At 36.8% G+C, this 26229-nt stretch overlaps 1 protein-coding gene across 1 annotated transcript in view; it reads right to left on the bottom strand.

Moving 5' to 3' along the window:
- The window catches only part of FMN2 (formin 2), a 164650-nt gene that overhangs the window by 60114 nt on the left and 78307 nt on the right, over positions 1-26229 (bottom strand). Inside the window, 6 exon segments of the mRNA XM_068155191.1 lie at positions 366-486; positions 669-728; positions 2568-2714; positions 3636-3765; positions 3916-4007; positions 13369-13430. Of these exon segments, the coding sequence (XP_068011292.1) occupies positions 366-486; positions 669-728; positions 2568-2714; positions 3636-3765; positions 3916-4007; positions 13369-13430 (612 nt within the window).

Below are 26229 nucleotides of genomic sequence, written 5' to 3'. Positions count from 1 at the left end.
ATCTGCTAGATAATATTTAGACCTAATTATCAATGTGCCTTTTTTTTGGGTAATGGTTCAACACTTTGCACTTCTTTTCATGAAGAAAGACTTACATCAAGAAGTTGGGGGGGAGGGTGTTTTGGAAAAAAATATTTATCCTCACTGGCTTGACATTTTTTATTTTATAACCTCATACAAGTTACTTGCAGAAAATTATGAATTATTGCTTAAAAGGTTATCAAAAAGTGATTTAGGGAAAAAAAATACTTCTTGAGGAGTCAAAACCACAAACCAACTTGTATACTGTCATTGAATTTCTCAAAATTATACAGACATCATCAGGGACATGTTGGTAACATATACTTAGCACTTAATCTGAGTACCTCTCAAATCTTTTTTCATTTTGCGGAGATCTTTTTGAAAGTCATCAAACTTCAGCTGTGAAGCCTGAAAGAGATCTTGTGGGTCTGGAAGAGGAAAGATGCACTGTTCTTTTCCAGCATCCTGACAAAAAACACAGAGAGTTACACAATGCTCATTACTTTTTAATGTAGTAACATATGTAACTGAAAGCATAAAGAATATTTGTGCATATTTCCTCATTTTGGCTAGTCATGGAAAGAATTTTGCAATTTGATTTTTTAACCCAAATTAAAAAAAAAAAAAAAAACAAAACCAAACCTCACCTCATCAAAATTACGCAAATAGTAGGAGACAATGTAAGACAGAAGACTCCTGCTGTTGTCCTGTAGAGAAGAATAAAGTTTGCTGGGTTACTGAAACTCACCAAAAAAGAAAAAGAAATCAGAAATGATTATTCAAGTAAATTAAATATTTAGTGTCAAGTATAGGGAAATACTTTGCTGATTTGGTGCCTTACTTAAAAAAAAAAAAAAAAAGGCACAAACAAACCAAAATAAACAAAACAAGATCCCCACAGAAGAAAACAAAACAAACACCCTGAAATGCCATTCAACAGAAAATAGAAGACATAACACACATGTAAGCTGTGCCTGATTTTTTAAATCTTAACATTCTAAGTTTCCTAAGATGGAGAAGAGAAATTGTTTCTAGGTTGATGTATGAAATTTGTTTCACAACATTGAGATTGTTTTTAGATTAATCCATACAACCAAAACAAAGTTAAATTAAAAAAAAAAAAAAAAAGTTATTTTTCTAAAGGAAATTTTGCTACTTCTGGCATTCTTTAGGGTATCTTCCTCATTATTTCCCCTCTGTAATCCTTGTAATGAAACTTCAGCGGGAATTTTTTAATTTGAAGAGCATTTTTTACAGAAGTATATTTTCAGATATTTCATGAACACAGGTGTGTAAGAACTTTTCTGACTGATCAGTAGCAAATAAACTGAAGATGTTTCTTGCAATGCTAAGGTCAATGGTCATAATACTTTCAGCAAATTATGTACTAAAGACTTAAGTCATCAAAACAAATTTAATGTTCCTAAATGTTCTACTGTGTCGTTTTTTGAAACTGGTGATCTATTCAGAACCAAACAGAAGCTTCAGCTGAAGTAAGCTGCCCTAAATGCATTGTATTAAGGCTTCATTCATATCATCAGTCCCTTAAGAAACCAGAATGCCAGAATGAACTCCCTCTAGCCCTGTAAAGACTAACATGGTCTCAGCTCAGGTTAAACAACATTCTGCTTACAGTATCTAACCCAACAGCTAATGCAGGTATATTTAGTGACTGACCAAGCAGGGTAACAAGCTGTTATTTTCCTGTAACTTTCACGATAGCAGATCTTGTCAGTGACTCGTTAAGATAGATGTAGGGACCAATATGAAGTCTCTAGAATTATTGCTACAAACAATTGTCATACCACTGTCCACATACAGACGAGCGGTTTCATCATAATCATAGAGACTCAAAGATTATTGTTTCCTTGGAAATAAAGGCAGATTTTTTAATATAACTCCAATCTAAATAACCAAAGGGAAAAAAAAAATCTGGCAATACATAAGCTCCAGTTTAGCACTGAGCAAGAAAGAAAACTACTTAAATGACAATACTAGTCATCTTAAATCAGCACATACTTGCTGCAACTACCCATTGCTTGGATGGTTCCATGGTCCAATATGAAATGCACACTCTGTAATCATGATGTATATAACGAACAAACTTTGGGTTATCCCAAATGCTCAGGAAGCCTACTCAAGCATTTTCAGGAGTGAGCTGGGCTTTTTTTCTCACAAATATTTTGAATCTGCATCTAATCACAGTTAACTTTTCTATTCCAGCTTTTTCCACTTCTGTAATAAAACTTTTCAGTGTAAGGATCATAGCATTGCTTCTGAATATTAAGAAAAATTAGAACTACACAGTATATGTTAAACATTATTCACTTTCTTTCTTTATGCCCACTAATGAAAAGAGGTAATTCTTTTCTGTATTTCTACAGAAGTACATTCAGCTCTAGAAGTGTGATCAGCTAAGCATGGTAATGAAACAATTCCCTTTGACATCCTCCTTAAATTTCACATTATTTACTCAGAAATTAAGACAAAGTAATTTTCTTAGAATATAACATTCTCAAATCTGCACAACTCTATGATCAGCTTACACTGCTTTTGACATCTTTAAGTTTTGGCAAGATATCTAGTCCAAATCCATCTGCTTGTCCTCGTGTCCTGTTTCCACCATTCATGTAATTTCCAAAGGCAAGAACCAAACCCAGGACCTGCATAACTCCTGACCCATTTTTCAATGTCTACAAAACAAAGAGAAACAAACCATTGTCCAAACTTACAATAATACTTATGGTTAACAGTATAATTGACAAGCAGATTGATACTGTGCTTAGAAATAATACTTTATATAAAGGCTGAAATATAGGGAATTGATAACCTTCTACAGCAAATGTAGAAAAGGAGTAATATCAATATGTAATTTGTTGTGACTGAAGAATGTTATCTCCAAAACTGAAAATTAGAAAAATTTAAAAAAAACATAGTCTATACAATACTATCAAAGATGAACTACTGAGCAAAGCAAAGTAGTAATTCCTTAACTGATATGGATATTGTGAACAGTGTATTTAATTTAGTAGAGAATTCCATGAAAAGTTCATTAAAAAAGTCACACGAAACAATTAAAGCATTAATCGAGTATTTCAAATCTTTCAAATAGTAAAACAAATAAAATTATTCAAATAGCATTCAGGGATGAAAATACTGATGAAACCTGCATTTTAAAGCCATGCTTTTATTTTGCATGGGACCATAAAACATTATCTTCTAGCTAGAGACAACATTACTATTTCTAGCTGATTTTAGGTATGAGAGATATTGAGTTGCACACTTGCAAAATCCAAGCAAATGCAAGGTGGACTGAACTGGTATTCAGGATATTCATTGTAAAGAGTGAAGATTTTGCTGTAACAAAAGGAGAACATACACTATTTTCCAGAAAATTGTATGCATTGATGGCAAAAATAGGGTATTGTTCAGTACCAAAAGTTAATCTTAAAATTTGCTTTTATGTTGAAGTACAGTCATAAAATATTCTATACTGCAAACCTTCAGATATAATGAGTAAATTAAATAAAGTGAAAACTTTTGAAATATGACTACAACTTAACAAGATTAAATATCAGAAATTTAGCTCCACGTTTTCACAGAGCATAACCTACCTCACAGAGCTTCTGTAACAACTGAAGTTTGCGACGTATTGAACAAATGCTTTCTGAAAATGTCGATTGGAAGAGAATGCAAAACACACGTTCTGAAAAGTTCGGAATTAGTGAAAGTTCATAAAGGAACCTGTAGGAGTGATTAAAAGAAAATTATGAGGCACTGTCAGTAGGTGTAGTATTTTACTTATTTAATGTTATAGCATCTCTAGGTAGTTTAATATAGCTGGGAAAGTTTTCTGAAGCGAGCAAAACTGCTCTTTCATAAGTATGTTCTTACTGTTCAGGCTTATCCAAAGACTTGGTGTTTTCTTTTTCCTTGGATGACTTGCTATGCTTTTCTATTTTTTCTAATTCATCTGATTGTGCTCTCTGGAATAAAAGAAACAAAATATTTAAAAACTTTTTGTTCAAAATCTAGTCAAACAATATAGATGAAGATGGCCCTATTAAGAAATCAAATTCACAGATTTTTCTTTTCATTCTAGCCATCATCTGCTTATGGTGCAACTACTTAGTACACACAGTGGTTTTAAATATAAACACATGGAAAATAGAACAACTTCCAAATAATATTAATCGACTACTAGTAACCTGCAAAAGATTTATTCATTCAGCCATGCACTTAGATAAAAATCTTCTTACCCAATGACTTTTCTTTGGCTGTTTATAAAGTCTTTAGACCCAAGAACTCTCTTCTTGAGCTGTATTTGTTTTTCCAAATCTATTGGGCTGCACTTGAATGCAATCTGATCTTTAAAAATGTATTTCAATAATATCCTTTTTTTAAAAAAACTAAATGAAAATAGGTTTGTATTGTTTACTGCAATATGAATGTTATCCAGTATTTAGAAAACACTGTGGAACAATGAAAAATAGTTGATTTATAATAGAACTTTAATACATACCAAAATACATGAGAACTATTGCAAGCTGCTTTGAAGTAAAATTATTTTCATTTTTATTTTAATAAGAAAAAAAAATTGCACATAAACTGTCTAGTTTCTTGGAGAACCCTATAGCACGTTGTGTGGTCTTTTCTTCAAGCTTCCAATCAAAAGAAACAGAGCCTCACTTCTTTATGTGCTCCATGCTACAGTGAAATTATTTTTTCCAACTGGAAAATGGAATGGCATGTAAAGGAATAAAGTGGAATGGAAATTTCTCCTTCTGACCCTTCTTTTGACATATACAGTGGTTTTCAAAATAGATTCAAAACCTGAAATCGTGCAAGAGTGAAAAAAAGTAGTAAATATATCTACCTCTATCCCTTCAAGAACACACTACAGACATTTTTAACTTACTCAACCACAGAATCTGAAGACAGCAGTGGAAAATCATATTTTAACTACTTAAATAATGGCAGAGAAAAGATGCTGCATCTGCATTTTTCTTGTATGCTTTTGCATAATTAGCAGAAGAGGTATGGAACTATCTCAAATCATTCTGAGAGCTCCATCAGCAATCCAAAAGTCAAGTTTGGACTGTTCTGATGTTGTAGAACATCCTTCCACATGCAAATGGAGAAAATATTGACTTGAAACAGAAAGATTAAGGAGTTAAAGACATTCAGGGGGAAAAAAAAAATAGCCCTTCAGAGGTTCTCCGATTACTTCAAGAAGTCTGGGAATGACAACAAGGTCATCTATCTTGAATATTATGGCATCCTAACACTTAGCTAGTATTTCTGTGGATATTCTCCAAGGGTCATCTTCTCTAAAGCAGTCTGACCTTATTTATTAAATACTCCAAGAGACAAGAAATATTGCAAAACACTTTTTTTGCACCAACAATAAACTTTGTTCTTGATGCTAATAAACTATTGTGGTGCTGGTAGTACCTGTATCACAAATTAATAGACCAGCTGAGGTTTGAAAGGCCCATTGGAGCTCATCCAGCCAAGCCCTCTGGCACAAAGTAAAGGCATCTAGAACAGGTTTCTCAGTATCATTTCAAGTCAGGTTTTGAGTATCTCCAGGGATGGAGACCTCATGACCTCTCTAGGCAGCCTGTTCCCATACTTTGGACACTTGCAGTAAAAACAAGAGTTGTTTTTTTTTAATGTAATTTCCAATATATCACTTTCAAGAGGCACACTACCTCTTGTCTTTACGTTGGGTATCAGAATGCTCTTTACTCCCTCTCCCCAGTCAGATATTTGTACATCTTGATAAGTTTCCCCTGAGCTTTCTTTTCTCCAAACTGAACCACCTCAGCTCTCTCAGTTTCTCATTGTATGATACGCTCTCCAGGTCTTTAAAAATTATTGTGGCCCTTGGCTCAATATGTCCATGTCTGTTGCACTGAGGAAGCCAGAACTGAACAGAGCACTCCAGATGTGGTCTCAGCAGTTCTGAAAAAACAATAATCACTTCCTTTGACCTGCTTGATACTTCCTTGATTTACCTGTGTATACTTTGTCATGTCTCAGCAAGGGCTAGGCTGAGACAAATTTGCCAGTTCTTAATTTCAGTATACTGGCAGTGGTTCATCCATAACACCACAGACTGCGACCTATGAGGCAACTGCATCAGCACCAGCTAGCTCCATGCTGTGCCACTGGAAGAGAAAAGGGGGCTCCTGGACACAGAGAGACCAAGAAAGAGAGTGGGGGTGGAGAGGAGACCCAACACAACTTGGTGTCTCTTGTGAGGGTGCCTGAGAGGGTGACATGGCTGGGGGCATTGCCAGAGAAGCTGTGGGGGACTTAAGCCCAGAGAAACTGAAAGAGGCTGTAAACTGTGAGGCCACAGCTTTCTTGCTTGCTGGAACCCAGAGAGCAGAGCATGAGAGGGAAGGGGCAGACAGCTGAGAGCATGTGGCCAGTGGTACAGGCAGCCAAACAGGCACAGGGAGATAAAATAGTGACTGAATGTGCCCCATGACCTCCTTTTGAGTCAGCTTGGTAGCTGGCATGAGCAGGGTGTGTGGGCAGGACACAAGGTGCTACAGCTTTACTGAAGGAATGGTGGTGGCTGCTTGCAGGAGGAAAACTATGCTCTCTGCACCCACCAAAATGGATCTTGGCATTCAGGCCACAGGCTGTGAGGAATGCCACAACCTTTCACTGGCAACAGGGCGCAACACTGACTATGGGTGGGTGCAGTGTGAGCAGGTTTTTGACCTGCTCAGCCAGATGGCACAGCTGCTGGATGAAGGGCACCAGCAATCCAGGATGTTCCTGGAATGCATAGATGACAACTTCCTCCTCCAAATGGAAGAACCACCAACAAGAAAAGGTGTTTTGCTGGACCTTGTTCTCACCAATATGGAAGGGCTGGTCACCGATGTGAGGCTTAGGGATAGCCTTGGCTGCAATAAACCGTGAAGCGATAGAATTTAAGATGCTCAGAGCAACTAGGAGGATGCATTCCAAGATTACAACCCTGGACTTTAGGCATGCAGACTTTGATCACTTCAGGGATCTGCTGGGCAAAGTATTGTGGGACAAAGCCCTGGAGGAAAGAGGGACCCAGGATAGCTGATTCAAGATCACCTTCTCCATGCCCAGGATCAAAACATACCCACAAAGAGGAAGGCAGGAAAGAATGCTAGGAGACCTGCCTGGATGAAAAAGGAACTCCTGGACACGCTGTCGCACAAAAAGAAACTCTACAAGGAGTGGAAGAAAGGACAGTTGGAATGGGGGGCATATAAGGAAGCTGCCCAAGCAGCAAGAGACCTGGTTAGAACAGGTAAAGCTCAGCAAGAGTTAAATCTAGCCAGGGAGATCAAGGGGAACAGCAAAAATTTCTGTAGGTATATTAATGGTAAAAAGAAGACTAGGGAAGGTGTGGGCCTCCTCAGAAAGGAAACAGGGGAACTGGTGACAAGTGACATGAAGAAGGCTGAGGTTCTCAATGACTTCTTTACCTTCTTCACTGGTAAGGGCTCCAGCCACACTCCCAGAATAATGGAAGATACTGGCAGGGACAGGAAGAAGGAACTGCCCATGGTGAGTGAGGATCAGGTTCATGACCATCTGAAGAACCTGGAAGTGTTCAAGTCCATGGGACTCAATGGGATACATCCACGGGTGCTGAGGGAACTGGTGGATGAGGTTGCCAAACCGCTCTGCATCATATTCCAAAAGTCATGGCAGACTGGGGAGGTCTCCACTGACTGGAAAAGGGGAAACATAACATTCCCCAAAAAGGGAAAGAAGGATGACCCAGGGAACTACAGGCCAGTCAGTCTCACCTCTATGCCGAGTAAGATAATGAACCCCCTGGAGGCACTACTGAGACAGAAGAGTAACAAAGAGGTGATTGGGGACAATCAGCATGGCTTCACCAAGGGAAAAATCCCATCTTACAAACCTGGTGGCCTTCTATGACAAGGTCATGACATTAATAGATGAAGGCCAAGCAACTGGCATAACTTACCTGGACCTGAGCAAAGACTTCGATGTTGTTCTGCACGACATCCTGGTCTCCAAGTTGGTGCAGTATGGGTTTGATGGATGGATTCAGTGGATAAAGAACTGGCATGATGGCCACACCCAAAGAGTGGCTGTCAATTGGTCCATATCCAAGTGGAGTCCCTCAGGGATCAGTACTGGTCTTGTTTAACATCTTTGTTGGTGACATGGACAGTGGCATTGAGTACTCTCACCAGGTTTGCTGATGACACCAAGCTGTGTGGTGCAGCAGACACACTGGAGGGAAGGGATGCCATCCAGAAGGACTTTGACAGGCTGGAGAGGTGGGCACAAGCCAACCTCGTGAAGTTCAATAAGACCAAATGCAAGGTCCTGCATCTGGGTTGGGGCAACCCCAGGCATCGATATAGGCTGGGCAGTGACTGGCTTGAGAGCAGCCCTGAAGAAAAGGACTTGGGGGTGCTGGTGGATGAGAAGCTTAACATGAGCCAGCAGTGTGCACTTGCACCCCAGAAAGCAAATCACATCCTGGGCTACCTCAAGAGAAGCATAGCCAGCAGGTTGAGGGAGGTGATTCTCCCCCTCTGCTCTGGTGAGACCCCACCTGGAGTAATGCATCCAGGTCTGGAGCCCCTACTACAAGAAGGATCTGGATGTGCTGGAACACGCCCAGAGAAGGGCCAAGAATATGATCAGAGGTCTGGAACACCTCTCCTATGGATGCAGACTGAGAAAGTTGGGGCTATTCAGTCTGGAGAAGAGAAGGCTCTGAGAAAGACCTTATAGTGGCCTTCCAGTATCTTAAGCGGGCCTGCAAGAAAGCTGGTGAGGGACTTTTTAGGGTGTCAGGTAATGATAATACTAGGGGGAATGGAGCAAAAATAGAAATGGGTAGATTCAGATTGGATGTTAGGAAGAAGTTTTTCACCATGAGGGTGGTGAGGCACCGGAACAGGTTGCCCAGGAAGGTGGTCAGACCTTGGAAATCTAGGTATGAGAATGATTTATAAGACCTATCCTATTCAATTTACACTTATACAAAACAAAAAAAAAGTTCTCATGCAAACACATTTTAAATTAAGTCCTATTATTTCTTGTCAACCTGTGAAATATGTTCTCTTCTGTTAAATTGAAAGCATGTAACTTTAAAATTTTTCATAACAATTAAGTAGGAGAAACTATTTTAGCAATGAATATAAACTTAAATGGTTCTTTGCAAATTCTTTAGAATAACAGCTAGAGAACTCTCTCTTCTGACCTTCTACACATAGTTAAGTATTAGAGTGCTTATCACAGCAATCTATTATATACACGTATGTTCAAGTTGTTAATGTTTCTACACCAAATCCCATGGTCAAAGGTTAGACAGACCTACTATTCCTTATTGAAGCCATTAGTCTCAGGTTGTGTATGCAAAGAAATAACAATTGGCAAGCATACAAGGGCTAAGCATGATCCAGTCATAGGCAGGCCTGAGAAAACCTTGAGAGATGTTTTACACTATCAAAACCAAGAGGTTCAAGCTCAGAAAAAAATGAAAGTTAAATACACTAATTTTGCCTCTGATATCTAGAAGTACGTTGTGTAGTTTACATTATGAAAGAAGAATAAGGCTGACATGCCTTCTGCACAATTATGAAGATTATTTCTTAAATTTATCAGCTAGCTTTACAATTGATGTTTCTCTATCCTCTAATTTGAGGAAAGCAAAAAAACACCGCTTTTCTGTTACCTTCCAACATTTGTACTAAGAAACAACATATTAGCTAGATACTTGTAAAAATCATTAATCTGATTGCATTAGCACCTCTTTTAGCACCACTTTATTTCCTTGAATTTTAGCTATTATATAAGTGTTATATGTGGTATAGTATAGCAGAATTTGAGATTAACAATATCTAAAAATCAGACAGCATAAATCTGAGGGAAATTACAGAAAAAAAATTACAGTGATCTATTTTCACTCTTTCCTCACTTTTTCCAGAATATGAACTCAATATACATTTAGTCATACCAAAGTTCATAAAGGCCATTTTTCCATTTTACAACACACATCATACTTTTACCGATCAGTTTAGTTTTCTTACAATAGAACCTTAGCTCTGAATCTAGATCAGTCTAAATGTGTGTTGGTTTTAAGGTTTTGGTGTGTATTTTTGGTCCACTTGATTTTCAAAGTTAACATTGTATAATTAAAGCACACTGAGTGATTGTGTAAACAACATAGTCAAAAGTAACTGAAACAACAGGGATATACAGAGATGCTCAGGTTAATAACTATCATACTCTCTTAAAGCTGGGTGTTATATCAGAAATGAGGTACAATCTATAGCCTTTGCAGAAAAATGTTAAGACATCACATTGTAATTGCCATTTAAAAAAACAAACAAAACAACCAATCAAAACAAAACCACCACAACAAAACAAAACAATAAATTTTCAGAATAAGGTTTGAATTTTAGTGGCAGTGGAGGCATGCTCTTCAGATATCAGAATGGGTGCCTTTCACTCCATATTTCAAAAGCACTGACTTAAGTCTTTTAAAGTAGAGACAGGGTAGACAATTTACTAGGGGTCAAATTAAGAAATTTCATTTTGTGATTTGAAATTTGTAGATCAAAGATGAGCTTTTGATACTATTTTTAATCCATTTATATACAGTTATTTTCATAAATATAGTTAAAATGTAAGCAGGAGCAGGCTCATCTTGTTGTAAACAGTAATATTTTAGCTACCAACTCAGTTGCTAAAAGGCTGTTTACAAAGTAAACATTTGCTTATTTTCAAATAAGTACATTTCTCATCACAATCAGTATGGGCTAACCACATATAGTAAATGGGCAATTGTACAGAACTTTATTTACCTTCTTCCTCTTTAATTAGAGCTGCCACCTGCAACCATTGCTATTAGGGAGTTTGTAAAATCACACTCAATAAGTGCTCCAAATAGAATTTGATCTATTAGACTCTCCTATTAAAACTGTCTACATTTTAATAGATAGCTCATTATCCACACATATTTAAAAACCTTTTTATAAATCAAACTACTCAACCATGTGTAAGAACTATGTGACTGTACTATACAGTGCAGAGGTAAAGTCCTCACTTGATGAAGTACTGCTTAATACTATTAAATAATTGAGGGCTTGAGTCTTTGTTGGGGTATGGGTTTCTTCATTTATAAAAAGTCACTAAGATGTATACAACAGCTCTGGGGTTTAACAAGACTTTAATTCCTCAGTAAACAGGAATTGAGCCCTCAGGACTGTGGCTTTTGAAATTAGGGTGTGTTTAGGTTTGGAGACTGCCCAAATTTCATTCACATTTAAGAAGGGAAAGCACCATGCCAGACACATGCAATCAGAATAAATTATTACATTCTGAGGGAAGACTGTAAAACAAATGCTCCCATATGTTCCATAGAGATCAAATAGAAAGGCTGAGAACTAGTACTGTGGTATTTAAATATCCAGCAAAAAAATCCCAGTCCAATAAATAAATAAACTCTAATAACTAAAAATTAATGGTTGTGAAGTAGCCAAATGAGACAAAGTTGTTCCCGCTTACAACAGGATGAGTCTGAGAAAGAAGGGAGGAGTAAAACATGGCTGGCTCTCTGGTGTCACCCCTTGCTTACACTTTTTATTTCTCGAACAATCTAGTTTTAATTAGTGAAGCTACCAAGGGAAGCAAATGCAAGGTTTTGACCAGATATAATATAATAAAATAAAATTCAATTTAAAAAAATGTGGATTTTTTTTCCAAGACACAGCTATATCAAACAGAATCCAAAATTCAATGTCCTTATAAAGATTACTTCAAATAAACTGTTGAGGTTTTTTTTGTTCTCTAAGTTTTTTTGTTTGTTTGTTTTTTTGTCTTGTACCCAAGCAAATACAGCAATAAATTGGGGCTGATCTGTCTTCTATTCAAAGCAAATAAATGTATTAATTGTTATTCCAACTTTGAGTGTCTTGCTTGAGATCAACACAAGATATTTTCCTCCATGAGGACAATATTTGCTAGATGTTATCTGTAATTCATGAAGCCAATGACAAAAGTAACAGAATGGCATTTGGTCATTTCAACAAACCACAAATTTGTAGTTAACGCTTTGTACTGGAACACCAAAGTATATTGAAGATGACATTAATAAAGCATTGGAAAAGTGTCCTATTCGTACATCAGCCACACAGGAGGCCTATATTTAAAAACTAAACTAAGCTTTGGGAAAAAAAAAAGACTAAAGGAGGGAAGTATGCAAAACCTAGTGAGAGCAGTATTTGTACTACCTAATTCCCCCAACACAATCTCTCACAATTGTGATACGTAGTATGTGAACAACTAAATATATGAAAAGAGATATGGCTGTGCAATGGAGCATACTAAAAATAATGTAAAATGAAGATGACACAGACCAAACCAGAATTGCTACAGTGTATGGATGAGAACTGTTTAAAGTGTAAAGATTTTGAGGGAGTTAGGTTTCCATTCGACAATTATCTTTCTGACCAGTGTTGAGTGAGTTAATTCTTCATGGTTGAATAAAGAGTAGAAGAGATTTCTAGTTCTCGTCAGATTTTTGTTTTTTCATTTTGCTTAGATGATTTCTTTTTCTGTCTCTGTAAAGTGGACTAGACATTACTGTCACTCTCTCTTCAGGCCCCAAAGTGGATTATTTATGAGAAATCTCACAAATCAACAAATAATTCTGAAGTAGGCCATAGAAAAAAAACAGAGTCTAAACCCCCAAGATCTGAAAGGTGTAAAAGCAATCAACACATTATTGAAACTATAATGTCAGGGAAATAAAATCCAATACAGTATCATACATTGGCCTTCAATGTCATTTGTATTTTGCAGCAACCCTTTTCCTTTCAAAGAATTATAATTATTTCCAAGAAATCCCTGAAATAATAATAATTAAAAGAAAGGGTTCCATTAATGGGATGATTGTTGCTAAAACAACTTCTTTATTGTACAATATTGTTATATTAGTAAAGCCACAAATTGAAGCCCGAGACCTGAAGTGCAAGGTTTGACACCTATTGAACAAACACTGTCCCACCCAAGCTGGGGGGTGGAAAAAGGCAACAAAACTAATTTCTGTATAGTCATTTAGAAGTTATATTACTTACATTAAAATGAAGACATTATATAAAACACACAATAGCAATTAATACACTATCAATTATTAAATGCTTACTATTTTTGTTGCTTCGGGGAAGATAAAGTCAATTAAAAACAGATCACACTATATAAGCTTTCTGAATACTACTAATGCAAGCCAAAAATACTTTCAATATGGACCTAAGTATTCCTACATTATATGGACTTCCTCTGATTACTCACATTCTCATACAGGGCTTGAAGGGTCTCTAGGTCAACAACAGAGTTGTCCAAGTTCACAACAGCTACAAAAAAAAAAAAAAAAAAAAGACAACAAAAAAAGACAAAAAAGAAATAGTTGTCAGGATGATAATCCAGCTGTGAAAGACAGACTGAGCACAATACCCAGCAATAGATTTTATGACCTATTGGCTGTACAGCTTAAAGGTTTTAACTTTATTAATGCCTTGAATAGTGCCGTTCCTAAGACCATAAGCTAGAAACCTGGTAGGGCCAGGTGTCAAGTGTTAAAGAATTCATCTCCCTCCCCCCAAACACACAAACATGATCCCATGAGTATGGCCATAGCCAGAGATCAGAGATAAGCTTTGCATCAGACTTTCATGGTCCAGCTGAAAGCATTATAAAAATTTGTAAATCTGCACCACAGCCACACACACACACTCACATAACAAAGCTCATTCCTGTCACTGGTTGGCTTCAGTATTAAACTGATTAATCCATAAGTCAGCCAGTTAAAACACTTCAAAACACCTGACAAGGGTCAAGTTTTCTGTGCACTAAGCCGACACGTTTAGTACAGATACAAAATATGTCTTTTCCTGTTCCCAGCCAATTCTGGTGCCACACACATACTGTATTTTTTCATCATCCAAAAGTCAATTCAACAGCACAGAGTGAGTGATTTATCTACCTGACCAGGATTAAAAAAAAAAAAAAAAAAAAAAAATCACACAAACAAGCAAGCAAGATTCACACCGTTAGGACCACAATTCTGACTCCCCACTTGTATTAGGAACATTTTATGTGGCATAGGAAATGCTAGTGCAAATTAGCAAAAAATTCTTCTCAGTTAATACAAAGCATTATTTTGAATATAGTACTTTTCAGTCTTCCTCTATTTTCTGCAAGCTCACAAGCTCACTGATCATTCAAAGGCCAAACAAATCCAACTTTCCTCATCCAGATCTTAAATCTTGAAAAAAATTTAGAATGTTCATTAGAATGTGTGCAACCGTAATGAATAATTTTTATCACTTTATAATAGGCTTCCTCCCATTTTACACTTAATTTATATTTATTTTCATTTTCGTTTTTGTAATGGGGCTCTGCCTGTGTGTGCACTTGTGCAATAAGTAAAATAATCCCCTAGGCAAGATTAATCTATAAATCATAACATTGATTAGCAACAGAAACCCAGATTTAGGTTATTTTATGTCCTATAAATCTGTGTCATTAAACGTCATAGATAAATTCTGTGTATACATGTAAAAACTATAGACAATATAATTCAAGCTCATGTGTTTCCGATTGCTCTAAAGCATTTAGATACCACTCTGGGTCTGGGATTCATCATCTTTCCCCTTTCCAGGCCTGAGACATAGTTTTAGTTACAGCATAAGAAAATTAAAAACAAAGAAGTGTTGATTAAACTAAGCAGGCTACACTGTATCTCCATCCAGGCCATGAAGTTAACTCCTAGGATTGAAACAAAAATTAGTTAAGGAATTAATTAATTTTCATAAACAGTATTTTAAAGGACTTTGCCCCACTATTTTTCCATTAGCAGAAAACAAGAGAATCTGAAAGATAATGGCTAAGTAACAGTTACTGTTTCAGGAAGCAACATGTTTTTTGTTTTGTTTTGGGGGAGGGGACACACACAAAAATCTGCTACTAATTATTTGGCATATTTTGAAACTCCTGGATTTTTGATTCCCCGTGAGTGTAATAATTGTTGCAACAGAGACTTAAAGATGCTTTCTCAACATACTGTAGTATATGTTGTATTTACTAATCCCTGTTGCTCAATAGGACTATCTGCATGCTTAAAACATGCCAGATTTGCCTTGTAGAACTGATGACTAAAATTAACATGCAAATAGAAACTGGATCCAGTTTGGTTTGAGAGTTCTAAGAAAACACATATGCCAAAGCACATATACAAAAGGCTTTATTAAAACCAGGATATATTATGAAACCAAATTTGTATTATCCCTACACTTCAGCACACTTGTGCAACATTTTCATATATGAACACATTCCCAATGCTTTAGCTATTTATTTTGAGTTGTGGCTGCCTTCTGCTGCCCCTCTCCCCCTCCCCTCCCTTCCAAAAATTGCCTTGCACTAAGAAATATGACACAGGTTCCTGCTCTGACTTTTGCTCAGTGTTAGGATCACACATGGATTACTCGAGGAGCAACAGAACACTTTTGTTTGAATGCTTGTAGGAGATAAGAGAACTCCTAGCAAACACCATGGTGCCAGGTCTGTGTACTTTCAACAAAACAGGTATGCAGAAGAGTGTACATACTGCAGGCAGCTGCTTAAAACAAATCAGTCTGAGACAAGGACTTGGATAAATTAGATCCTAGAATATATGTTTCAAATCTCCTCCTCCCAAGACAAATATATTTCTATATATTTCACCCAAAGATATATAAGTTCAGAAACACCAGTATAGCATTCCACAAGGATTTTTCAGTGTTCGGTACATTATCCCCCTACTCCAAGGAACTGGGAGATGAACTTCTGTTGGCAGCACTGCAACATTGCCAAGAAGAACATGATAGCTGGCAAAATAAATGATGAGAGTTGCATATCTAATTCCTTTATGTAGACTATTTGAATGGTAAAAACCAATTATGTTTCTTTATGCAGTCAAGCTTACTACCTAAACGTGCTCTCTCCCTACAAGCACCATGATTATACAAATATCTAACAAAAGGATTCCATATGTGGTGGCAAAATAATGAAAAAGAAAATAAAATACAGACAAACATTAATTTCCTCATATAAAAATTTACTGATCTATGCTACAATGCCAGTATACTTTTATATAAGTATCTGTAGAAGAGTTATAATAATCTTGTAGATGATTTCCAAAGAGTGATTTTTTTTCTGACTTGACATTGCCATTTCCTTGTCTTGACTAGTATGAAATGACCTTCAATAACCAACACATCATCCAGCCTTTTTGACACATTCATCAGATGGCAGTGAAGAATACCTGTTGGGTTTTAATCTAATCACCACAACTTTCTTCTAATCACATCAGACTCAAGCATGTCAAGATTTCAGAATTAAACTTTCTTGCTTTTCTTTCGCTATTCATAGAATCATAGAATCAATAAGGTTGGAAGAGACCTCAAAGATCATCAAGCCCAACCTGTCACCCAAGACCTCATGACTAATCAAATCACTGCTTCAAGTGCCACGTCCAATTTCCTCTTGAGCACCTCCAGGGATGGTGACTCCACCACCTCCCTGGACAGCACATTCCAATGGCTAACAACTCCCTCTGTGAACAACTTTCTCTTCACTGCAAGCCTAAACTTCCCCTGGCACAGCTTGAGACTGTGTCCTCTTGTTCTGGTGCTGGTTGCCTGGGAGAAGAGACCAACCCCCACCTGGCTACAACCACCCTTCAGGTAGTTGTAGACAGCAATTGCTGTAAATAAAGCCAGCACAAGTTTCAAGCCTTAACACTGTACACATATATAAAAATGCATGTATATACACACATATGTAGCTATAATTAAATATAATTTAAGCTAAGTATGTCCAGATACACACACAAATATGTACATAGATGATAAAAGGAAGTACCAATGATTTTTATTTTTTCTTAAGCAAGCACTGATTAACAAATGACTACAGAATAGCAACTCAGGAAAGGGATCAACAGAAGAGCAATCACAATAAAGAGTTGCTTGACACTATAAAGGGCAAAGATTTTGAAGAATTTGTAGCCAAAATAAAGACTTCAGCAATCTACTGTCAGTCTTAAAAATTCCTGATATTCTCATTGGTTTTGTCACAAGCTACACAGAAAATTACACTGCTGTCTTTGAGACAGAAATTGTAGCTGCAAAATATAGAAATGTTGGCAAAATGAAAGTTTTCTCTTTTATTCTGAATTTCTATGATAAAAATTTAATTAAAAACTGTTCAAACTCACAATAATAAAAGAAATTTAGGTACTAGTTTCAAACTGAAAGGATGATAAAATATATGCCGAGAGACAAATAATTACTATTCTTAGTGATATCAACTAATTTTGAAATCTGGCTAGGGATCTTAGAAGACACTTCACCTGACAGGAGGATAATATCACTGATAAAAAAGCCAAGTGAGATTAGTATAACGCACACAAGTATATTCAGAGGCATACTTGAACTCTGAGAACAGACAAACCTTCTCCCATACACATAAAGACCAATTTAGAACACAGACAAAATTAAAAAAAAGAAAAAAATAAAATAAGACTGACACCATGAATAATCACCACGTGTCTTCAGGGGAACCCAGTACGTAACCAGCCCACCAACATGATCAAAGACTTGCCAGAGTATATAATTCTGAAGAAAAATGCATGAGAAAAAAACAGCAGGAAGCTGGAGGATGCACAGTGTATTCTCAGGAAGCCTATAAAGGGGAGTAATTGTAATTGTAATTATTTTTTTTTTATTGTGAGATAGACCATTGCTTATGGTTATTGATATATCTAGGAGCATGTGAACTACCAGCTACCATGAAAACGAAGCCAATATAGACACCGATCTATAAGCCGATCCTTGTCTGAGGTTATAAATCTAAATCCACCAATAGTATCACTTAAACTGTTAGAGAAAACACAAATTCCTAACTCTACCTACTGCTTGGAAATTCTACTCTATTTGCAAATCCAAAACTCCAAAATTACCTTTTAAAATGAAAAGGCCAAAATTTGCCACACTTTCAGAAAACTAGTATTCCATCCAAATCTTCATCTTCCCTTTCCTCACAACAATTTTAAAGTCATGCCCCTTTTCCCTGGTCTTTCCAAGAACACTTCCTAAGCTTTTCTGTGTCTGGACTCCATCTAAAAATGCATGTCCTTTTCTCAAGACCTTCTAAAAGCACTGCCATTCTCCCCAAAACCTGACTAAGCAATTTCCAAATGCTACTTGACTAATAACAGATTACATTTTAATTCCTCAGAAAGAAGCAATAGGTGAAGCAAAAATACCTCAAATGTGCAAAAGGAATTCTAAACTGATCCTGCTATACTCAGATTCATGTTTCAGGGAGACAAACACGCAAGCCACGCGCCCAAGTTCTTCATCTGATTTCCACCACAATTAACTTCTCCATGACTGTATTAAAACCAAACCAACCCAACCAATTACCCACCCACTCGCAGCACATATTTGGCTTTCCCTGTCACATCTGCTCTCTTTCTCCAGAAAAGCAGTAAGTATCTTTGCAAGACTTCATATCCCCTCTGAGAAATGGAAGCAACAGACAGTTATACTGGCAAACTAAAAATCTGGATTGGTAGTTCTTCACTGAATGAAGGATATTCTACTTCTACAGCAGATAATCACAATGGGGGTCTGTGTGGGGCAGAGATTTTGGACTTACACAGATGCTCTGCCCATCATGCAGCTCTAAACATGCAATACTACAGGTTACTAAGAAGTTACTAAATTCCAAGTCATCCACGATTTTTTCCTAATATCCATCCTCAGATAATTCTACTCAGTGCTAAAATTAAACATCTATATTCCAGGAATATTACTCCAAGTTGAAGAGCGAAAGAAACAGGAAAGTTATAAACCAGACTTAAACAAAAAAAGTCCATTATTGTTCTAAAACCCAGTATCTATATAATATAGAAACCATAAGATGTAAAGAGAGTCTCAAAATCACGACATAATTACTACAAAATTACTACCTAATTTTGAGACAGAAGTCATTCAGTCTTTTAAAAGGTTTTCAACTAATCGCACTATCAAATTTGATAAGTCATATTAATTTTCAAATATCTAAGAAGAGTATCTGGAAAGAAAAAAACAAGACAGACATGAGTAGATGAATAGGTCCACTGTGCCATGCTATGATCTTCCTTGAACAATTATTTCACCATACACTCTAAGAAAAGGAAAAAAAAGAGGCTGGTCCAAATATGACACGTGGGTAGTAAACCTCAAATGGTAAAAACCTAACACAATTACAAAACTAACATACTTGGAAAACCGTAAGGAATTAAACACTCTGGTACAAGGAACACATCAGACAAGATATGGCCTGAAAAACTTCTGAAATGCATCACAGAGATGCAAAAGAATGGAGAACAAGTAAACTTGTTTGTTTATACAGTGAATACAGAATGGAAGCCTTCACTGACAGTTATCTCTGGAAGAAAACACAAGAACACCAGAGAATACAAGGAAACCGGGGGAGAAAAATGTCTCAATGTAGACAGTTTCATCAGGTTCTTTGGAATGACTGACAGCTGACCTACCTAGTTTACAAGATAAAAATACCTGCATCAGTGTTATCAACAAAAGAAGAGCCAAGAGAACCTTAGAAGACAATCCAATTGCTGTAGCTGCCTTTGATATTTTGAAGATTACAGTACAATGTAATATCAAGTTATTTGCACAGTAAAGCCAGCTTTAAATACAACTTAGAATTTATATTTTAGAAATCAACTGAACTGCAAAATTTGAAGTCATTTATTGTAGTATTTTATTGGTTAGACCAAATCCATATCTTCAGAGATTGCTGTCCTTTGCTTCTCCAACTGCCCTGCATTGTGAGCTTATTGGCGTCATTCATTTAAGAGATACCTACCACACAAGGGTGAGTTTTTGTCTGTGATACTTCCAATTTCATAACTACAGCTATTCTCTTGAGTTTCTTCTTTATCTCAAATAACAGAAATGTGAATCTCCTAATACAGAAAGTTAAATCTCAAATGGACCTCTTTGAAATAAATGTTATGTTTACATAAATATGGAAAACAGTCGTAAAAACAAATGCCCCTGTGCCATGGGGAGATGAAGCAAAGGATCACAAGAATCACGTATAATTTCTAAAGAAAGTAAGTGAAATGAGAATTTAAAGAAAGGAGTATATGGATTTGCACAACTTGCAGAAAAAAAGGAAAAAAACCCAAAAAACCCCAAATCCAGTTGCTCATGGGTAGGTACTGGGTAGAGTTGACATAAATGAAAACAATTTTGTGTTATTACCTACCTGCTTGCCCTCAGTACCTTTGTGATAAGTTTATCTAATAGCAAATACTCTAGCCTTCTCAGGATGAAAACATGAAGTGCACAAAGCACAATGGAGACTGGATCTTCAGCACAAGTACATGGATCAGAGGCAAGAAACAACACTTAGAACTACTTGCACACAATTTTACTGTAGCAGTAATTCACCTTGATCTGAAGCTTCTGTAATAAACCAGCACAGTATACAAAATTTCTAAGCAGAAGCCATGGATTAAGTTTAGCTGTTGCTTTAGATTGGTTTTAGAGGACGTAATGTTTTTGGTAATACATTCAAGAATATGCACTCATATTTCTAAGAATCAAAATAAGAATCAGTTAAGCAAGAATATGCACATGAAAAATTTGAAGTAACAGAAGTAGGCAACTTCACCATAAAAAGGCAGAACTTCAGTATTATTTTGTACTGATCCTTCTTTTATAAAAGCAATTCAATTTTTTAGGCATTTGTCCATAGCATCCCTATTCCCTAATGGGTTATCCCTAACACATAGTGACAAAATAGTATCAATGGAGGTTTTTTACACATGCATGAAAACACCACCACTCCCCCCCCCAAAATATGTAACTAGATTTTATGTGTAGCTATGCATAGTAAATACAAACAGTTACCTTGCATACCTTTCAAACAATTACCTACTATGTTAAGGACAGCAGTTACTGATTATGTAAAGTCTAACTTCATACACCTATACAGTTTGTTTATAAAAAGTGTGCAAGTTCAGTTCTTAGAGAACAAATATATTTTGTTTGACTCAGTATGTCGCCTTCTTGTCTAGGCAGGAAAAAAATGGAGAGCAATGCTGTAATCCTTTCAGAATAAAATGTTTAAATACAAACATGATTGCCATTGTAGACTGTTTAATTTAGAGAGATTGTATTTCAGCTCTGGTTTTGAGAGGTTTGCTGATTTGACTATGGAAAGTACTTCAATGCTTATCTTAATTGTTTAGATAAGATTTGTTTGAATTTGGCAGGTGAAAAAAACATGGGTGTGGGATATAGGATGGTTGAGAAAAGACTGGCATTTTACCAGTATATGCTTATTCTAAAACTGTAGTCCACGGAGGACCAAATAGTCTAAGTGAACCTACCAGGGGCTGGTCTTTAGGGAATAAATTTGAAGCACAAGATTGACTGGCAGAATTCAAGATTTTCAATAATCTGGAAAGGATTACCATGGTAACTTCCAAAATGCTACTTAAGGTTTAGCACAGTACACAAATGTGAATAATATGACACATCTAAGATTTTTTTAAAATTAAACTGTGCTTCATGCCTATAGTAGGGGTTTGTTGTGCTCTAGGTAAATTTCCCTTCCTTAAATTAATTTTTAAACATGTTTCAGAGTGAGATTTTTATACAGAATTAATTGTTGGCATATGACATGCAAGAAATTCTGTTAAAGAATATCAAATTCCTGCTATTAAAGAACCCTCCCAATGCTACTGGCTTTTACTTCAATATCAGCTTGCATTAAGTTTTTTCACCTCCTGGTTAAATTTGTATAACATGCCACAGGCATTCTGTTTAGAGGTTCTCAAAAGGAAACTTGCCACATCATTCAGCTGTATTACTTTTGGTGGCAAGACTGCTAGGATAGGATATCCAAGGAATATATATTTGGGATATTTATGTGACAGTATGTATTTATAATGCACATTATAAAAACAAACTGCACAAACACATCAGCTACAAGGCACATATGTAGTATATCTGACATTGTGTATCAATCTGTCCTCAGACAGATGTGATTTTCAGCTTTGGATTAATGAGTCAAGTGAAATAAAGTTTGGGGTTCCTGCATGCTAGTGTTCATCTTTTTAGATCCACGCAGGCTCCAATGCTTTTCAATCTTTATTGCAATGGCATTATGCCAGGCATTCCACAGACTAATTGTGGAACAAGTGATGATGCAACCATGACAGTCAAAGGATATACGCAAGTCAAACTTCAGAGAACAGGGTAGAACTCTTACTAGGTGCATCTGGAAGAAGTTAGCAAGACTTGTTTGGAATAAAAACAAGGCTTCAAACTAATTGAGACTTAATTACATGTGGATTCTGTCAGAATTTAAATTTGCTGGCTTTTGGGTTAATTCCACCTTATCTATTTTCATTAGAATAGCTCAAAGTGAAAAAAGTCACGGCTAACTCACAAGCAAAGAGAGACGCTTATTCTTTCATGCGTTAGAGTTCATTTGAAATGATAAAATGAAAGAGGAGGAGGAAGAGGGGTTTTGTTGCTGTTTGTTTGTTGGTGCTTTTTTTCCCCAGCCATTTAAGAATTCACTGGAAAAGATGAAACTTAGAATTGAAGTACAGCAAATCCAAGAATAAACTTAGGGTAAAATTATTCCAGCTGTTGGAAGAATAATTTATTGCTTATTCTAACATCATCATCATCACTGGAAGGACATTAACTATATCAGATGAGATAGCTCAACTATTTGCTTTACATTGTGACCCTGCAGAGTTCCGAACAATCCCATGTCTTTCCTTGTTCCTAATACCCGTTACATTCTCTAGTAACTTTTCTAGTCTAGCACTGAATATCTTGGGTTTTTCCCTGTTACATTTATTTGAGATGAAGAATTAATTCCTTATTATGTTTGTAACAAAGGCAAGGATATACTAGTTTTATACAGTTCTGTAACACTCTGAATATCTGTTTGATAAAGATAGCAGGGTTGATACCATTTTTTTCCAAAAAATACATATTCTGTACATTAAACAGCTAAGTTAGGATAGTAGCTCTTGTGTTCTCAGTTTATCCACAGTAAATATAGAGTAAATGGAGCTCCAGATATGTCAAGTAACTTAATGTAAGTATTCTGAAGTGTCAACTGATGTGTCAATACTAAATGAGTTAACAACTGCCTAACTCATACATTTGAGAATGAAACACTATGAGAAGAGTGTCTTATGCTTCCAAAGGAATCTCCTCTCAGCTTCAGAAACTGAACAAATCTTTATTACACCAAAATAAAACCTATTTAAATTCATTATTAATCTTCAGCAAAGTCCACATGGCAATGCTAACAGCAGAGCAAACCAAGCAAACTCAAAGAACTGCCTTGATTACACCCTCGGTAACCATGATCAATAAATAAGACTCCTTGTCTCTCAAGGAGTGAACAGAAGTCAAAACAATCTTTGGACTAGAGTTATAGCTGGTGGTCTAACAAAGGAAATAGCAGAATAACCTCAAGAACATGTCTGTTGAGCTGCTTGATCTCTTTAGCTTATACAAGGGAAAGGCTTGATCTCTTTAGTGCATATGGAAGAAAGTTAAGTAGTACTTATCTACATATGTGCATGAGAGGATATCTGGAAATAGACGGCTCTGTAGTTTTGCAGACCAAAAGCAGGACAGTAATGAAGGATGTCTGTAAATTAATTTGACAAATTCACTATGGAAAGAATATTTTAAGTGCTGAAAATGAGGGAAATTCATTTTTTTGAACAAGGTTCCATGCGATAAATTAACTTCTCCACAATTTAAACTATTTGTATGAAATCCTAGATTCAAAGTCAATGGCAAAACTATCAGTGACTTCAAAGGAAAAGGCTGAAGGATCAGAATTTCAGCTGGAGCTAAAATGCCACTATTTTTACAGGTTAACGGTTGAAGGAGAAATTAGGAGGCAATATTACATGACTTGCTTTAAACAGTCTAAAAATCTGGAGTTGAGATGAATATTTGTCCTTTGCCAGGTCCCTCTGAAATTCCCAACTATTCTTCTCTAACATTAACAAGATGAAATAATTGTAAATAGACTACACTGAATATTGCTACCTTCTGATGATGTACAATGAAAAGTACTGCAAGTTCTTTTAGACAGGAAGACATGCCCAAACATTCAGAAAGAAACTCTCCATACACTTCAAGATAGCAAAGTTTGTATGACACTGATATCCATAGCAGTACAGCTAGTTAGAAAACACTACATGGAAATTTACAGGGATTCAGAAATCCGGCCAAGCAAGACCACATTAGCTATCGTTGCTGTACAGTCAACTTCTTGCAGTCACAAGTCAAAATACAGATTTTCTTGCTCAAGAATTAGAAATGAAAAATATTTGAGAGGTTTCCTTTCAAAAGCATAATTCTCTTTTTCTCTGTCAGATGGTAGACTCTCACTGAAATAAAATTACATGCTCTCAATTTACTCTCTCAGTCAAATTAAAATTTTATTTTTGGCACAGCAGGGAGCAGTTTATATGTAGCCTGGTATTCTACATGTCTGCCGAGACTGATGTCTGCATAAACACCAGGGATTTAATCATACTAACGCACGTTAAGCCTTTCACCAAATACTCTGAAGTTACACTATTAAAGAGCTACAGATGCTAAGAAAGTGATGTAATGATCTTGTGATATTTAGTCCATGTTCGAAGTGTGGTTGGATTACAAAAATAATGAAAAAAGTTTTTTTGGCTAGGTAAGTGACAGATGACACAGCTTTACTAATTCAAATCACAATACTGTGATAACTGAGGGCAGAAGGATGCATGTTTATGGTTTAAGTTCCATCTTTTTTCATGCTCCAAAGTGTTTCTCAAAAGCTGGTATTAATAACTCAAGGAAATAAGGGCTTGAATTGCAACAAAACCAAATGTCTTCATGTGTGGAAAACCAAAATAAATGAATTCTAAGAGAGAAATAATCATATGTATTTTGGAATCACCTATGTGTATTTATTTCAGTATCATTACTGGATTCAGCCTATGTTAAGATTACGAGAGATTAAGATTTAAAAGGACTTTAAGATTACAAGAGGTACTCTATATTGCTTCAGTTCAATGTCACGGAGCTATGCTTTGTGTCCAGATAGCTAAAGCAATCACAGCTTCCGTAAAACGGTAAAACGTGTTACACTGAAATAGACTAACAGGTACTGCTTGAGGATGTTTACTGTGGAACAGCAGAACAGTAGAAATAACCTTGACCTTTCCTTGTCTAGGGATTGTGACCAAACAAGAGAAAGAAGTAGGCAAAACGCAGGTACCTCGGAAAGCAACAGGTACAGGAACACACACAACGGCCTCAGTATGAGAAACAGCAGGCTCTCATACTAAATGTTTCACAACTTTAGCAGTACAGAACTGTAACTTCCCCTGCACTGTTTCTTACCCTACCTACCATGAATGACGGATAGTTAACAGCGGACAAATTACTCTCCCGTTTTTGCACCATCTTTTCTCTTCCTTATGCTGTTTTTCAAGAGGGGCTATCCGCTGGCTGAGCAGCACGTCGACAAGCGGCTTCTCGGTCACAGCTGTATGAGCAGTGGAGCAAAGCCACAAGGTCGAGCACCTTGTCCGACAAGGTCGACACGGCGGCGTGGCGAGCTCCGCTGTCACCAGCCCGGCCGGCATCTCTCGGGAGCGGGGCAGAGGTCCCCGCCAGTGGCGCGGGCCGCTATTGCCACCTGCTGCTTGAAGTGTGGACCCAGAGCCAGCCGGGGGCAGCGAGGCGCCCGCAGGGGCGCGTTTGGCGAGAGCCATGCACGGCAGAGGTGCGGCCCGTCAGCTTTCAGTGACGGGGAGGAAAACGGTGTGGCGATGAGGAGGGGAGTCCGAGTGTAAACTAAGGAAGACGAGTAAGAAAACTGGCCCACAGAAGCATACCTCAACAGACCAAACCCATGCTGTGTGTATGAGTTGTTCCCGTATAGTTTCCAGACATCACGCGTTTGCAGCGGGCAAATTCACATTTGCTGACGGATTTAATGGCTGCTCCAAATGTAACAGAAGAAAGACAATCGGTGTGACACTAATAATAGTGTTCTATGTGG

The sequence above is a fragment of the Melanerpes formicivorus genome, unplaced genomic scaffold, assembly GCF_026170545.1.
Source record: "Melanerpes formicivorus ecotype bairdi unplaced genomic scaffold, bMelFor1.0.p_v2 SCAF_2, whole genome shotgun sequence".
Taxonomy (NCBI): domain Eukaryota; kingdom Metazoa; phylum Chordata; class Aves; order Piciformes; family Picidae; genus Melanerpes; species Melanerpes formicivorus.
The sequence above is the reverse complement of the archived record's forward strand: the minus strand, read 5'-3'. Positions and strand labels throughout refer to the sequence as shown.